Below are 17,898 nucleotides of genomic sequence, written 5' to 3'. Positions count from 1 at the left end.
GTCGGTGGTAACTCCGTTAGACTGGACACCAGTAAGCTGTTGCAGGAGACGAAAGATCTGATCAAGATTAAGCCAACGAATGAAAACCTCTAACCCTACAGCTAGAATAGAACTGGCAGAACTTTCGAAGTTAATCAACAAGCGTAAGACAGCTGACATAAGGAAGTATAATATGGATAGAATTGAACATGGTCTCAGGAATGGAGGAAACCTAAAAGCACTGAAGAAGAAACTAGGAATTGGCAAGAATCAGATGTATCCATTAAGAGACAAAGCCGAATATATCATTACTAATATGGATGAGATAGTTCAAGTGGCTGAGGAGTTCTACAGAGATTTATACAGTACCAGTGGCACCCACGACGATAATGGAAGAGAGAATGGTATAAAAGAATTCGAAATCCCACATGCCGGAAGAAGTAAAGAAAGCCTTGGGAGATATGCAAAGGGGGAAGGCAGCTGGGGAGGATCAGGTAACAGCAGATTTGTTGAAGGATGGTGGGCAGTTTGTTCTAGAGAAACTGGCCATCCTCTATATACAATGCTTCATGACTTCGAGCATACTGGAATCTTGGAAGAACGCTAACATAATCCTAATCCATAAGAAAGGCGACACCAAAGACTTGAAAAATTATAGACCGATCAGCTTACTGTCAGTTGCCTACAAACTATTTACTAAGGTAATTGCAAATAGAGTCAGGAACAGCTTAGACTTCTGTCAAGCATAGGACCAGGCAGGATTCCTTAAAGGCTACTCAACAATAGACCATATTCACACTATCAATCAGGTGATAGAGAAATGTGCGGAACATAACCAACCCTTATATATAGCTTTCATTGATTACGAGAAAGCGTTTGATTCTGTCGAAACCTCAGCAATCATGGAGGCATTACGGAACCAGGGTGTAGACGAGCCGTATGTAAAAATACTGAAAGATATCTATAGCGGCTCCACAGCCACCGTAGTCCTCCATAAAGAAAGCAACAAAATCCCAATAAAGAAAGGCGTCAGGCAGGGAGATACGATCTCTCCAATGCTATTCACAGCATGTTTACAGGAGATTTTCAGAGACCTAGATTAGGAAGAATTGGGGATAAAAGTTAATGGAGAATACCTTAGTAACTTGCTATTCGCTGATGATATTGCCTTGCTTAGTAACTCAGGGGACCAATTGCAATGCATGCTCACTGACCTGGAGAGGCAAAGCAGAAGAGTGGGTCTAAAAATTAATCTGCAGAAAACAAAAGTAATGTTTAAGAGTCTCGGAAGAGAACAGCAATTTACAATAGGTAACGAGGCACTGGAAGTGGTAAGGGAATACATCTACTTAGAGCAGGTAGTGACGGCGGATCCGGATCATGAGAAGGAAATAATCAGAAGAATGGGCTGGGGTGCGTTTGGCAGGCATTCTCAGATCATGAACGGTAGGTTGCCATTATCCCTCAGGAGGAAATTGTATAATAGTTGTGTCTTACCAGTACTCACCTACGGAGCAGAAACCTGGAGGCTTAGGAAAAGGGTTCTACTTAAATTGAGGACGACGCAACGAGCTATTGAAAGAAGAATGATGGGTGTAACATTAAGGGATAAGAAAAGAGCAGATTGGGTGAGGGAACAAACGCGAGTTAATGACATCTCAGGTGAAATCAAGAAAAAGAAATGGGCATGGGCAGGACATGTAATGTGGAGGAAAGATAACCGATGGTCATTAAGGGTAACAGACTGGATTCCAAGGGAAGCGTAGCAGGGGGCAGCAGAAAGTTAGGTGGGCGGATGAGATTAAGAAGTTTGCAGGGACGACATGGCCACAATTAGTACATGACCGGGGTTGTTGGAGAAGTATGGGAGAGGCCTTTGCCCCACAGTGGGCGTAGTAACCAGGCTGCTGCTGCTGATGATGATGATGAACCATCCCAATGTAGCCGGAGCACACCTGTTTGACCATCTGAACAAGCTTGGTCTTCTGGGAGTGCTCGGAAAGGGTCATCCAAAGATGCCATTGCAAAGAGTAACCCAGCCAGAATGCGCATCGGCCATGTACATCTGTCCTCTAATCAGTAATGCATGGTTAGATTTGTGCCAGGTCAATGTGGCAGCAGCAGACACCCTCTCCTGGTGCTCCGTGAAGCGACAGGATAGCGCTACTCATTTCCTGGGTCTCTCACCTCCCACCTCAGTCTCTGTCTTTCACCTCCCAAATGGACGTACAACATGCCACCTAAACACTAGTATTGAAATCGGAAATATTTCCAATAGCAGTGATGGTACCGTTGTGCCAATTGCGCCGAACTGCAGTGAGAGGCGAACTCTGCTACGTCCTGCAACATTTCAGCAGAATATGGGAAATCTGTGCCCACTCTGTGCCAAAAGGGTTGCTTGCACTTTCAAAAAACAACTATGCCCTCAAGCACCGTTTTACTACACCGTCTTGTATGGCATGAACCAGCCGCTGAATTAGCTCCACGGTGGGCCAACTCAAGCGATTGTACTGATGTTTCCTCCATGGGTTGCTGTCTATATTCTGTACCTTCTGCCCTGACGCGTGCAGGTTGCTTAGGCAATGGGACAGCCTCGATTTTCTGGCAGCAGCGAGTGAATGCACTGGCACCGAGCCACATCCCGCGCTCCTGCATGACTTGTGTCAAACAGTGACCGAAGGGTCGGACGCTGTATGCTGCCTCGCTCGATTTTTCTAGCATAACGCACAAATTGACGCAGACATGGCAGCTGTGAACAACTTTTCCGCTATTCAATTTGTTGCCTATTCCCCACTTTTCTTAGCTTGGTAATTTAGCTTGGTGGCTTGGCTTGGTGTAAGAATGGTGTACGGCCGCTACCAAGATTTTGGTTAGCTCGGCACCTAACAGCAACTTTTGCCTTTGGATATGGACAAATTGCTGCTGGTTAAGCGTTGCTATATCGTATACAGTGTATCGTATCAGTTTATGAGCACAAGCTATCTGCGTGCTGGAACTACATGTGCCTTTCCTTGCCGTCTATTTCCACTACCCCCTTTCCCTCGCTCTGGTATAAAATGCCCAGCGCAATAAACACGAGTTCACTGTTGTCTTGACACGCATGCTGTTGGGTTCTTCGACCGGGACCCGGTCGATACATGGTGTCAGAAGTGGGATACTGAAGCCCTGTATGCCTGCAACGGAAGACCAAGGACATGGAGTACGTCACGCCACCGGAACCTCTGGGCCTCGCGACCAACGGAGGAAGGACGTGGAAGCTGTTCAGGCAAAAGTTTGATTTCTTTCTGGCAGCCACGGAATGCTCTGAAAAACCGAGGTCAGAGGCAGCGAAGACAGCACTTTTCTTCAGCATGGCTGGTGAGGAGGCCCTTGAAGTTTACAATAACTTCACATTCAGCGAAGGCGAGCACAAGCAAGACTATGCGACTGTCATAGATAAATTTGAGGAATACTGCGTCGAGCAACAAAACCTAATTCACGAGCGTTACGTCTTCCTCTCTCAACTCCAAAACGAAGCTGAACCTTTTGAGCAGTTCCATCGTGCGCTGAAGAGACAAGCACAGTTCTACAACTTCGGAACAATGATGGACGAGATGGTGCGGGACCAAATTGTATTTGGTAATAACTCCCTGAAGCTCCGAGAGAAGATGCTAATGAACAAGTTGCTTACCCTGGATAAAGCTGTTGCTCTATGCAAGGCGGTCAAAACGTCAGCACGCAAGAACGCGCTGTGGCGGAAAACAGACAGGGAACTTCAGGTGCTTTCAGCATCGTCGAGCTGAAGTGCTGCGCAAGGACCACGGCAGGTCTTTAAATGTTCCCACTGCAGACGAACACATGCAGCACGACGCTGTCCAGCCTACGGGAAAACATGCTACTTGTGCAAAGGGTGTAACCATTTTGCCTCATGCTGCAAAACAAGAGAAACCGTCTGTGAGGTACAGCACGATTCAAAGACGCACAACCAAAACGATGATTTCAATGTGTTGCACATTGCCATCGGAAATATTAGCAGTGACCGGGACTGGATCATGACGGCAAATGTTGAAGGCAAGGACATCAACTTGAAGATCGACAGAGTGTCTCAAGCAAACCTTATACCTCTGTCGCTTTTTCGAAAATTGAAAGGCGGTTCGCTCAAGACAAGTCATGCAGTTTTACGGTCGTATAGTGGCAGCGTCATCAAACAGCTCGGCACATTTTCGACGCACGTTACGATTGGTGACTGTAAGATATACACTGACTTTTTCGTTGTTAAGAAAGACCACAGCGCCCTCCTGGGTCTAAAAGCCTACGAGGACTTGGGGCTTATCAAGCGGAATGTTGATACCGTAACAACGAGCAGCAGCTCAGCATTTGTCGAGGGATTTCCGCAGCTCTTTAAGGGAACAGGCCGTGTACAGCGTGAATACAGGATCACCCTCCATGAGGATGCTGTGCCCGTCGTCGAGCCAGCCAGACGAGTACCTTTGGCACTCCGAGAACCTCTCCGTGTGGAACTACAGCGAATGGAAGCAGAGGACATCATTCAAAAAGTTAGCAGCCTGACAGAGTGGGTTTCGGTCATCGTGCTTAAAAAAGACAGCAAGTTGCGGGTATGCATGGACCCGAGAAAGAAAAAAACTAATGAATCCCTTAAGAGGGAGGATTATCAGATGCCCTGCCGAGAAGACAGAAAAGTGGAGCTGGCAGGTGCGAAGATGTTTTATCACCTTGTTGCTAACGCCGGATTTCATCAGATCCCTCTGGATGAGCAGTCTTCCAAAATATGCATGTTCGCAACTCCCTTTGGCCGTTATCGGTTTCTTCGACTGCCTTTTGGCATTTCATCGGCAAGCGAAGTGTTTCAGAAGGCGCTCAATGAGATATTCGATGGCCTGCCGGGTGTGCGTGTATATGTGGATGATGTTCTCATTTGGGGCGTTACCAGAGAAGAACACGATGATAGGCTGAGAAATGCACTATGAGCAGCAGCAAAAGCGGGGCTGACATTTAATGCGTCAAAATGCCTGTTTGGTGTTGAGGAAGTTTTATTTCTTGGTGACATTATCAGCAACAGGCGCATACGTCCTGACCCTGCTTTGGTCGAAGCTCTGCTGAAAATGCCGGCACCACAGAACAAGCTAGCGGTACAGAGGCTCTTAGGTGTTGTCAACTACTTTGGCAAATACATGCCATCGCTCTCTCAGCGCACTTCCATTTTGCGTTCGTTGCTAAAAAACGATGTTGTGTTTGACTGGACGCCTAATCATGATAGCGAGTGGGAGGCTATATGCAAAGAGCTCAGCGAATCGCCACTGCTAGCAATTTTCGAGCCCGGCAGAGAAACAAAGATAACATTAGACGCTTCGCAGTACGGTGTAGGCTCGGCGCTGATGCAACGTCACGGAAGTAGCTGGAGGCCTGTGGCTTGCGCTTCAAGAGCTCTGAGTGAATCGGAGCAACGCTATTCGCAAATCGAAAAGGAATCTCTAGCGTTGGTTTTCGGATGTGAAAAGTTTTATCACTTTGTATACGGCCACGCGTTCCTTCTTGAGAGTGACCATCGCCCATTAATTGACATGCAAAAGAAAGCCATTGTTGATGTGCCGCCAAGAGTACAATGTTTCTTTCTGTAGTTGTTGTTAAAATATCATTACACCTTGTCTTTTGTTCCCGGAAAGCAGGTGGTGGTGGCAGACATGCTTTCCCGGGCACCTGCTCCTCAAGATGAGACAGCCTCGCCCACAAGTGACGTCGAAGCTAACGGAGTCACCGTAGTATCGGCACTTGTAAGTGAAAGAACCGCTTCAAGGCTTGCAAGTGAGACCGAGTGTGACATATATCTCAACCAGGTACTACAAAAGCTTGTGCAGGGATGTGCTGTGGAAGGTCCGCTAAAGCCTGTTGCTTCTGAGCTCTCTGTAGTAAAAGGAATCCTTTTGAAAGGAACGAAAGTGGTAGTGCCAAGTAGCATGCGCTTGGACATATTAAAGAGCATCCATGCAGGGCATCTAGGCATTGGAAAATGCAAAGCCCGAGCAAGACAGCTGGTATACTGGCCAAACCTATATGCTGACATTGAAATGCTAATGCACAAATGTCCAGTATGCCAGACTTATGCGTATAAGCAGCAGTCAGACCCACTCATCTTGCGCCCAACACCCACACAAGCCTGGTACCGTGTTGGTGTTGACTTGTTTCAGTATGACGGCCAACATTAACTGTGTGCCTATGACTCAATGTCGAACTTCCCTGATGTGGAACTATTGCCTAATACCACAGCGAGTGCTGTGATACAAAAATTGGGGGCCATATTTTCCCGTTATGGTATACCGACCGAAGTTTGCACAGATAATGGTCTACAGTTTGCCAGCCATGAATTTGCACTATTTGTTCAGCAGTACGATTTCAAACATCTCACATCCAGCCCAGAGTACCCTCAGTCAAACGGTGTTGCCGAGAAAGGTGTACAGATAATAAAGCGCATTCTAAAAAAGACAAAGGATGCGAATGAAAACTTGGCTTGGTGTCCTGAATTACAGAACAAGTCGACTGGAGGATGGCCGGTCACCAGGGGAGCTGCTGCAAGGAAGACGTTTGCGCACACCCATACCGGACTTCGGACCCCTTGCTGCCATGCGAGTCAGAAAGCACAAGCAGAGCAAGCACAACAGACGCGTACTTCCACGCCTCAAGAGCCACGACGTCGTTCGCATAAAGGGGGACGGCATGGGCACGAAAAGCCAAGGTGCTTCGATCAGTCGGACCACGTTCCTTCTATGTGGAAACGCAGGACCGTAACACCGTACGGCGTAATCGGCAGCACCTCTTGGCAACGAGCGAACCTTTCGAGGACACTACAGACAAAGAGTATTACGATGAAGACCAAGTTCCGGCCTCTCTAGAATCTCACACATCTGACTTGTCAAGTGCGCCAGCAGCAAGTTGTACACAGCCACCTTCGCAACAAGTTCTGCCACAACAAAGGTCGCTGTGTCACACCCGTCCTCCTGAATGTCTAGGATACGATCAAAACTTCCAGCAGACAAACCAACGGCGTTGAAGGGGAAGATGTATCGTATCAGTTCAACGAGCACAAGCTATCTTTGTGTGCTGGAACTACACGTGCCTATCCTTGCCCTCTATTTCCACTACCCCCTTTCCCTCGCTGTGGTATAAAATGCCCATTGCAATAAACACGAGTTCACTGTTGTCTTGACACACATGCTGTTGGGTTCTTCGACCGGGACCCGGTCGATACATACAGGTGTGGCAAAAATTCGCCACCAGCTGATGCGGTGGCTGGCAGGTCGTCGCGGCAAGATGGCCTCCAATATATTCAGACCAGCAAACCGCTTCATTGATTGGGTGTGAGATCACGGGCTAGATTGGTGGCCGGAAGCTGAGGTTGAGTCCACGGATGACATGCCAGCAACTACCGCAAAAGCTTTCGCGAAGTTTGTTTTTGCACTTACTTGATAGAATGGCAAAAGCTTGCGTGTAGGCAGAAAGCTCCAAACTGAATTCGCTGATCACAGCCCAGTCTGGCAGCATTACATGCGCACAGTCAAAGGTCACGCACGTATATCTGCACTTCACGATGGTGTGCAACGCACATCAAGCTGAGTGATGAGCGAAAGCAAACCGGTCCGGCAGTGTCAACCATAGCAGTAATTCAAGTAGATGGTTGCCCAGTGAATCACATCGCAGGGGAAAATAAGTAAATATTTCATACCGCTGACAGTACCATATTACAAAAAAGTGCTCTATCTTAAAGGATACATTTATAGAAGCAAGGTCAAGCTGAAGGTTTTCAAAAACAAAATGCTTCTCAATTTTGCATGTAGCATGTCCAAGTGGTTCTGTGCTTTCTTAAGCACATCTTAGGACACCACCGCTTTGACTGCAATAAAAGGGGGGGATCATTATTAGTGTTTGAATTTATGAAACAGTGACCACTTTCACAGCTTTCACATGCAATGCCCACTGTGAAAGCACCATATAATATAGCTTGCAATCACATTCATAAACCTGCTCCAAAAGTCCATTTTACTGCTCCAAAATGCATTTTGGACTGTTCCAAAAGCTGCTCCGAAATGGTTCGGACCAGCAGCATCACTGTGTTATGTACCTACATGTTCTTAATGTATTTCAAAATAGTGTTTCAGACAGTGTTTGAATAATGCATTTCAAATTTTACAAATGCACATTTACACTCATTATTCATGTGTGTCTATGCCTCTGTACGAATCACCCAGCTCTCATTACACTAGACGCTACCTTTTACAAGGATAATTATAGTTGTCAAAGAATCAGTTATCAGTTACCATCTCTAATAAACAAACTAATTGCTTCTGACAACTTTTCTCAGATAACTTTGTTAGACATCCAAAAATTCCTTAACCCTTTGAGGGTCGGTTTCTTTGCGCCACATGCGACCGCCCAGGGTAGATTTTTTTTTATTGCAGATTCCGATTCTTCTTAAGGACTTATTTCGAAGAAAAAAAATTACCATAATTTTTCTAGGGTGACCGTAAAGTGAGAAAAAAATATTTTGCATTGGTATATATGCACTCTTCATTCATGACTAACAACAACAAAAAAGGAAATAAACTTATCAGAATTAAAAATTTAATGCACTTTTATGCTCATAGTTCAAGGCTTTGAAAATCCACACACGAAAATATTTCGCAAGCCTCAAATGTTCCTGCTCTTACACTAATGTGTATGTCCGTAACATAATCGAACTGCGTAGGTGCGCACACTCAAGAAAACTGTTTGGTTGTGTGCCCATCAAAAAAAAAAGCAACACGTGTGACAAACTTCCGCTAATCTTCATCTTATCATTAACCAGCTAGGCCAATTAGTTTTCGTGTGTCTTAAAAAAAAGAAAAGAAACAGAAATGCATGCACGGCGGCATCCTTCTTATGCGCACCCCTGTGAGCACTAAACGAGCGAGAAACAAGCGGCCGCCCTTTGAGCGATTAGGAATGAGATAGCCATCAGTTTCGCAAGCGCAGAAAGCCAAAACCGCCCGCAAAACAAAATCCGAACAGCCACCCGCCCGCGCGCGCGCCAATACACGAGCGGTGGTATATAGACGCCTGGGAGCAAACAAGCGCTAAAACAAACCATGCAATGAAAACCGAGAGAGGGAGGCATGCGAAAAAAATTCCCTGCATTCCCACACAGTGGCAGCACATGACAGAAAAGAAAAAGTTAGAAAATTGGTGCGCTTTTTAAACATACAGACGGCACCATAAATATACGGCATCGACCATTTTTGGACTTGTTCGCGGTGCCGTGTATTTACGTCATTGACCCTCAAAGGGTTAATTACAGGTGTTGTGTTGCCTTCCCAATATTAATCACTGAATGCAGCCCCGAAGTGTTTTGTTATTATTGTGGATAACACCACCTGAAATAACATTATAGTAGTGTGCACTGTTAATTTTTTTTACACTTATGCTGCAGCTGCATTCTTTGATTCATGATGCCTTGTGAGAAATGTGGCCTCTTCATTGCTTGCCTGTGGCCAGTACTTTATACAGGTTGCAGGCACGTAGTCCAGTGGATTGTCGCTATTTGTTCTTGCCCCCTACACCAACATTAAAATAAGCATCATTCTGACTATTGTTGTTTACAAGGAGCAGCCAGCTGGCAAGTTAACAGGGGCCTGAGCAACCTGGATCCATTGCTTGCCTCACTGCCAGGGGCTCACTTTGTGTGCTCATCTGTCATCCTAAACCAGGGCAACAGACATCACTTCTTGAGTACTCCACGGATTACAGATAGCACGCACACATGGTTATGCACCGCAGTTTCCAACCACATGCCTTTCTACTTACAGCCCAATCAAGTCCGAGTTCATCCGAGCCAAGCACCAGAACCTGGCATTTGTGCATCGGGTGGCCAAAGAAGGGGAACAGCCAACCCAGGAGGACCTCAGCAAGGTTACTACTTTTACATTCTTTACTGGTCACCCGCTTTTTGATGCCACCTCTCTGTACATATTTGCAGCGCAGTAGAGAGTGGCACCCCAAAAGCGTGTCTGTTCCCTTCTGTTAGTGCAGAGAGCAGGTTGCAGCACATACAACCTCCTGGATTCTCAATGTAGTGCAAGCTTACCACACAGCTGTTCAACAGATAAGGGACACGCACATATCACTATGACAGGCAGTGAAGTACCATCTGCTGTCCAAGATCAACACCTTCTTTGCAACAGTTCACATATCTTGCAGCATTATCTGTGCATTCCTCCTTACAATAATTATAGTTGATCCCTCTTTTATAGGAATCGGTAGAACACGAAAGTGAAATGTGTCTTCACAGAAGCTGTTTATTGCGCATGCCAGAGCACTTCGCAAGTTCACTATAGAACTCAGGTGAACCATACAAGTGAAACCAAACACATCATTAGTAAATCAGATTCAGATTCAAGTTTATAGTTTCAGTAGTGGTACAAGAGATGTTCCGAAAGCAAGTTTCGTCATGATTTTTTTAAAGAGAAGACGGTACACCAAGTGAAATAAACAATGGCCATAAGAATCTACGCTCATTGCTGGTTCAGCAGTGGAAGGCTCTGTTAGCAGAGGAGAAATGACGCATGCACAGTGCCAAAGAAAAGAGTAGCAGCAGACCAGTGTGCCCGAGGTTATTTGAGTACAAATCACGATGGCAGACAGATGTGTGCTGACAACGTGGTCGCTAATGGAAGTGCGTGCTGTTATCTGGTATGAATGGGCACCTGTTCCCTGCATTGAACGCCGCATTCTTCAGATGTCACTTCCAAAACAATGCTGAGGTAGAGCAGGCTGTGCAACAATTCCTTGCATCGCTAGGGCACCAAGTTTTACCTGAGTGGTTTCAAACTGATTGCACGCTATGACAAATGTTTCAATGTCGGTGATGACTATGTGGAATAGTGCAAGGTGTATAGTTTGATGCCATGGTTTTTGTAGTAAGCATGTGACGCCCCCTCGGGCATAATCTTCGTTGGCCCGCCAGGCTCGGTGGCCTGCCAGGCTCGGTAGGCAACATTGGTTACTGCACCGCAATAAACACTGACGAGCACAGCTGCTCGGAGTCGGTCATCGTTCATCACCACCACGCTGCGGAGCGTCCGTCTAACGGAGGGTGCCTCGAGTCCTCCCTTGTTCACGAACCCGGGCAGATCGTGACACTGGCGACGAGTACCCAAGGACCATCCCACGCCGCCGCGAGCAGTGAACTGCCCCCTGCTGCTGCCGCCATGCCGCTGTACGGAAGGCTCAAGCCGTTCGAGGGAGATGGGTCCGCCTGGCCAATTTACGAGGAACAAGTCCATGTGTTCTTCCGCGCAAACGACACACCCAAGGCCAAACAGCGGAACATTTTCCTGGCCAGCTGCATGACCCGCGTCTTCAGTCTCCTGCTCGACCTTCTCAAGCCAGATGTTAAGCTTGAGAAGGTCGCCGCAGACCTAACATGCGCCAAAGAACGCTGCATGTTAAGACGCAGGGTGAGCTGCTCGCCATACTGTGCTCGTATTTCAATCCAGCACTGTCCACACTAATGAAACATTTCCGCTTTAACAACTGGAGCCGCCGGGAAGGGGGACCCTCGGGCGGTTCGTTGCTGTGCTATGAGAGTTAGCGAGTGCCTGCGTTTTCGGAGACCAGCTGGACTTGCTGCTCCGGGACCGTTTCGTCTGCGGAATCAACAACCCCGCCATGCAGACGGGACTCCTGGAGCTGCTTCCCGACCCCTCGCTGGACAACACCATGAAGGCAGCGCTGGCAATGGAAGCTGCCAACAAGGACGCCGGCAAGATTGCCTGTGCGACTGGCTCACTATTGATGGAAGCGGCGGTCAACAAGTTGGCGACAAAGTACCTGTGGTCGCTGTGGTGGTGCCCACTCCTCCTCACAGTGCCAGTTCTCTCTAGCACAATGCTTCACGTGCGGGAAAACTGGGCATCTGGCACGTGTATGCCGAAGGGGGACGACGAGCGTATGCGGCTGAGGCATGTGGCAGCAGGCTCAAGTTCTTCCGTGGCCAGGCTCCACGTCATGGCCGAGAACCCGCCGATTTTCAACATGTGGCACACAGGCTTTGTACCGTCGTCTGTGCCGCCATACATGCTGACCGTCGAAATCTGCGGGCACCCCATTTCCATGGAGCTGGACACAGGGGCCAGCATGTCAGTAATGGCTGGGAAACTCTCCAAGCGTACTTTCCCCGGTGTGTCCGTCAAGGCTTAGGGCGTGATGCTGCGCAGCTCCTCCGGGCAACTCTCCCAGGTCCAGGGTCAGGCACAGGTCAGCGTTCGCTTTGGCGACAGGGAGGCAACCCTTCCCCTTTACTTAACCAAGGGGTCGTCGCCAACGCTGCTGGGCCAAAACTAGATTCATGCACTGGGCATTTGCCAGAGTACCAGGAAGCCAGCCTGCATGCGGCGAAAAACGTCCCCATCCTCCTGACCAAGTTCAAGTCCCTGTTCCAGTCAGGGGTGGGCACATTCGCCAGCACGATGGCTGGCATCTATGTACCTGAGGGAGCCCAGCCATGTTTTTTCAAGCCTCGCCCACTGCCGTTCGCCCTGAAGGACGGGGTCACCCAGGGGCTGCAACGGTTACAGCGAGAGGGCATCTTGGTGTCCGTCAAGACATCTGAATGGGCCGCTCCCATCGTATCAGTCCTCAAGCGAAATGGCATGTCAGGATCTGCGGGGATTTCAAGGTTACCATCAACCCCGTTGCTACCGTCGAGAAGTACCCGTTGCCCCGGATTGAATATCTATGGCCAGCATTGTCCGGTGGACAGAAGTTTACCAAACTTGTCCTCAGAGATGCTTACCAGCAGCTAGTGCTCCAGGATGCTTCCCGGAAGTATGTCACAATATCGACAACTTTGGGGCTCTTCCAGTACATGCGCTTACCGTTTGGTGTGGCCTCAGGCCCAGCCATATTTCAGAGGGAGATGGACAGCCGCTTCCGGTGCATGAGGAACGGGGCGGTGTACTTGGATGACATCTTAGTTACTAGCAGCGACGACAGGTACCACCTGCAAAACCTGCACAGCGTACTGGCACGACTGCAGGACGCCAGTCTTAAGCTGGGAAAGTACATTTTCTTGGTCTCCAGTGTTGAGTACTTGGGACATGTCATTTCCCAGGCTGACCTAGCCCCAGCTCCCTGCAAAGTTGGTGCTGTGCTCAAGGCGCCTAAGCTCCAGAACAAGAAGGAGCTTCAGAGCTACCTCGGCCTCATCAACTCCTACAGGAGTTTCCTGCCAAACCTGTCGGAGCATCTACAGCCACTCCATCTTCTGCTTCGAGATAGTCAGCAATGGGTTTGGAGGAAGGAGCAGGACCAGGCCTTCCAGCGCAGCAAGGAGCTAATCATCAAGTGCTGGTACACTTCGCTCCTGCCAAGCCTGTCGTCTTGACCGTAGATGTATCGCTGTACGGCGTGGAAGCTGTCCTGGCGCACCGGGACAGAAATGGCCAGGAACGCCCTGTGTCATTTGCTTCTCGTCGGCTTCATGCTGTAGAGCAACGTTACAGCCAGCTGGACAAGGAAGGTTTGGCCCTCATGTTTGGTGTCGAATGCTTCCACCAGTATCTGTGGGGCCGGAAGTTCGAGGCGGTCACGGACCACAAGGCGCTGTTGAGGCTGCTGGGGCCTGACAAGGCAGTTGCTGTGCAGGCATCACCTCGATTCGTACGCTGGGCCTTGAGGCTGGTAGCTCACATTTACCAGCTGGTTTACCATCCGGGAAAGGACCTGGAATCTGCTGATGCTCTGAGCCGCCTGCCCCTGCCAGAGGTGCCTGATGCTGTTCCGGAACGTGCTGAAGTGTTCATGTTGGAGCACGCTTACCCAGAGGTGCTCTCCAGATCTGTGGTATCTCAAGCGACCAGCCGGGACCCAGTGCTGTCTCAGGCGGTCAAGGCGGTGTCCCGTGGGGAGGATTTGGTTCAGCAGACCTGTAGCCACAAGGCCGCTGAGCTGAGCTTGCAGCAGGGCTGCCTGCTGTGGGGTTCCAGGGTGGTGATCTCACAAATTCTCCGGTCCAGCGCCCTGCAGTTGCTGCAAGCTGATCATCCTGGCGTGGAAAAGACCAAGATGGGGGCCCGGTCCCATGTTTGGTGGCCTGGCCTGGACCAGGACATCGCTTACATGGTGCAGAGCTGCCAAATCTGCCAGGAGCATCAGTGGGCCTCACGTCATGTGGAAATAACCCCCTGGCCATTCCCACAGAGACCCTGGTCCCGCCTACATGTGGATTTTGGGGGACCCTTCAAGGGCCATTACTTCCTGGTGGTGGTGGACGCCTTTTCGAAGTGGGTGGAGGTTTTACTTGTCACCACTCCTTCAGGAGGCACGACCATTGCAGTGCTGCAACAGGTCTTCACCGCCCAGGGGTTGCCGGACGTCATCGTGTATGACAAAGGTCCTGCTTTCGCCAGCACAGAGTACCTTGACTGGCTGACGAAGAATGGAATCCGCCGGATGATGGTTCCGCCATACCACCCTGCTTCAAATGGTGCGGCCGAGCAGGTTTTGCAAACCATCAAGGACAAGCTCAAGAAGAGTCAAGAAGAGCCAAACTGAGGATTTCCAGATGCAGATTGTCCGGATACTGTTTCAGTACCGGACCATGCCCCGCGATGTCACTGGCCGTGCCCCCTGTGAGCTCCTGCTGGGTCGGATGGTCAAGACACCCTTGGATGTCTTGCATCCGGACCTCTGATCCACGGTGCTGCTGAAGCAGCTGTAGCAGAAGCTGGTTGCTGACTGAGGATGCCGTCCCAGGCCTTTGCCGGAGTCGGGAGCTCCAGTTCTCGCCAGGAACTTCCGTCCTGGCCCACCCTGGTCTGCCGGACAGGTGGTGTCTCCTGCCAGTGCCTCATCGCTGCTTGTCCACATGCCAGACATGGCACAGACACGCCGACCATGTTAGGCCTCGCCTCGGGACCTGGCCAGCACCCTCGGCTGCCACTTCCAAGTTCCAGTCCGCAGGAGGACTAGCGGCAGCACCAGTCGCTTCCAGTGGAGCACCGCCCACCTCGGAGGTGGCAAGCGCTGCCATTGGACCGTTGAGCCGGTGTCGAGCCGGGCACCACTCACAAGGCCGACCACTACGGACCCTCGGGATGGAGCGAGGCTGGCTCAGGCAGCACCTGGCGTTGCCACACCCAGCCCGTCAACACCGGTGCCCAGACGGAGTACTCGACGGCGGAGGCCACCGGACTGTTACTTGCCTGGGTAGCAGGCACCATCGACCCGGCCAGGACAGAGGCAGAACCTCGTACATTGAATTTAGAAGTTTTTTTTTTTGTTAACAAACTGGGGGTAAGGGGGTGTAGCAAGCATGTGACGCCCCTCGGGCATAATCTTCTTTGGCCCGCCAGGCTCGGTGGCCTGCCAGGCTCGGTGGCCTGCCAGGCTCGGTAGGCAACATTGGTCACCACACCGCAATAAACACCGACGAGCTGTGCTCGTCGGGGTCAGTCATCGTTCATCACCACCACGCTGTGGAGCGTCCGTCTAACGGAGGGTACCTCGAGCCCTCCCTTGTTCATGAATCCGGGTGGATCGTGACAGTTTTTTTGTTTTCTTTTGGCAGTAAAGTTTCTGCGTGAAAATAAATGACGACACTTCCTTTCGGAACATCCCTTGTACATATATACAGCAGCTGTTATACAGAAAGAGGTCCCACAGTTAGAAATAGCAGTCTTTTTCTTAGTTACATGTTAATATGTAAATAAGAAGGCATCTAAAAAGCAGTTAGAAACAAAGAAATAACTAATTACACAATTTCTAGTCTTAAAGCAAGAAAACTTGTGGCAACATATCATAACATAAAAATGTGCATAGTAAGCAACACAAAAAATATATTGAAGGCGAGATGCAGTTTACAATGTAGTAATATATGCTCTCAGTAAACGCTGGTACGATGATAATGTAGGTGAAGATTTCACATGAGCCGTTGATAGTGCTCATGGCAATTCGAGAATACACTACAGCATTTGTGGCCAACAGTCTGATTAGACATGGCCTATATTTTTATAGCTACATTGGTGAGAAAATCCAACATAATGAGAGCATCTCACAGTGAATTCAGTGATAGCAATGATAACCTGATAGAACAATCATCAGGAAAAAAAATTTGCAGAAATTGTAGACAATAATTGTCAATGCAAACTAATAGTCTGAGTGAACAAGCAAATGAAGAACAAACAACGAGCGAAAAATGAAGGAGTGAGTGAATGACCAAATGAATGTTTTTCTTGTCGAGTCCAACCAAGTATGCAAATGTCTAAAGAGGCAACGAAAGCTATTCGCTTTAAAAGCAAACTAGCGCATAAATGGTAATCTGAAGCCAGGGTATGTTGCACTGCTGATATAAGATAGCAAATATGCTACTCCTACTTAATCTTTGGCCCACTAGAAAAGGACATAAAAGTGTGCTGAAATAGTAACAAAGATGACATTTTCTTAGAAGGAACACGCATCGCTTTCAATGATCATTTTACCTTCTGGAATCCTGATTTATTGACAAGAAAGACAGCAAGTCTGTGCATGCAGTCAGCTTGGAAATGTGGTAACTGGGCTTGCACTGTACGCATGCACGGAGACGTTCCCTTCCAGGCGGGACAGCAGTGGCTGTGTTGGAGTTCGCCTCATGCAGCTGCCGACATTTACCACTTTATTGTAATGTGCCCCAGTTTTCACAATTCTTGTACAATTTTTGTATTGACACCAATAATTTTATTTTTTATTTGCTTCCATTTTAGGGCAAGATCGATGTCAAAAGAATAACTTGACCTGGCCCACAGCAGTGCCAACCACTCATTTCAACAAAAGTACATGAACAACTCGCAAAAATTTCTGTTCGGTGCAAGTCATTGTTGCTGCTAGCCTGTTTGTCCACAGCATCTCTTCAGAACAATTCTCCAACTTTTTAAAGGACCCTTCACCAGGCGTCATTGCAAATTTTGGTTGTACTCTGGATGGTGTAAAGCACCATCTAGGGAGCATTTCATCAAAAACATTTTTAAAATATGTTCGTTATTAGAGAAGATAGAAGAAATTTAACTTCCTGTTACCATGCTGCCAGGAGGCGAGCTCAACTGACAAAAGTGACTCCCCCTGCCTCGGCAAGCGTCCTCAGGCGGCATCCCTTCTTTGCTTTCTCTCATACTGAGTTACCGCATTGGGTTCCTGTGACGAGTCCCACCTCCATTTGCTTTTGTCGTCTCTTTCTTTGTTGCGCTGTGCATTTCCAGTAGCAGCATGTGCATTCTTCATTAGGTGGTTAACTCAAGTCACGTGCCATGCTCGGTGACATTGCAAGCAGTGCGTTTGCCTGTGTGTATGACCTTGACTCTCTTGCACAAAACGTGGCTCCCTCAAGAGGAAAAGCACGCAGCATTCTGTTTGAAATTTTGACCGTGTTCATGCCACGCAGGCGTTTTATATTTTGCCGACACGATCGCCACCGCGTGATCTATGAGCCATGCTTATTTGTTTATGCCCAAACCTGGTGAGGGGTACTTTAAAATAAACAGTCACCATCTTAAGTAATTAAACAACTTCTAATATTTTTTGGCTTTGACATTAGTATTTTTCAACAGACAAGTCAGGCCTCACGTGAACAGGGTGTACTAGTCCTGTGTGAATCATATTGCTGTTCACTAACAACAGGTATGAAATTACCCATGTGCAGCAAAGTACCTAGCAGCCGCTATGATGTGCAGTAACAGAGGAATGCTGTTCTCTCTTATGGAGAGGTATTTGTGTGAAGTGCCTGAAGTATGTAATTATTTGAACAAGTTCACTGAATTCACCACATTTTCTCGTAAACATTCTTGTGAATGTAAGACATGTGCGCATAAAACATGTAACACAAAAGTTACATTGTGTTGGAAAATTCAAGAAAGTGTAGTA

At 48.4% G+C, this 17,898-nt stretch overlaps 1 protein-coding gene across 1 annotated transcript in view; it reads left to right on the top strand.

Moving 5' to 3' along the window:
- The window catches only part of Git (ARF GTPase-activating protein GIT1), a 258,810-nt gene that overhangs the window by 42,165 nt on the left and 198,747 nt on the right, over positions 1-17,898 (top strand). The window contains exon 4 of the mRNA XM_075686917.1: positions 9,813-9,915. Coding sequence (XP_075543032.1) covers positions 9,813-9,915 — 103 coding nt within the window. The remainder of the gene's footprint in view (positions 1-9,812; positions 9,916-17,898) is intronic.

The sequence above is a fragment of the Dermacentor variabilis genome, chromosome 3, assembly GCF_050947875.1.
Source record: "Dermacentor variabilis isolate Ectoservices chromosome 3, ASM5094787v1, whole genome shotgun sequence".
NCBI classification, from domain to species: domain Eukaryota; kingdom Metazoa; phylum Arthropoda; class Arachnida; order Ixodida; family Ixodidae; genus Dermacentor; species Dermacentor variabilis.
Note: the sequence above shows the minus strand (reverse complement) of the source record. Positions and strands in the feature narration are given on the sequence as shown.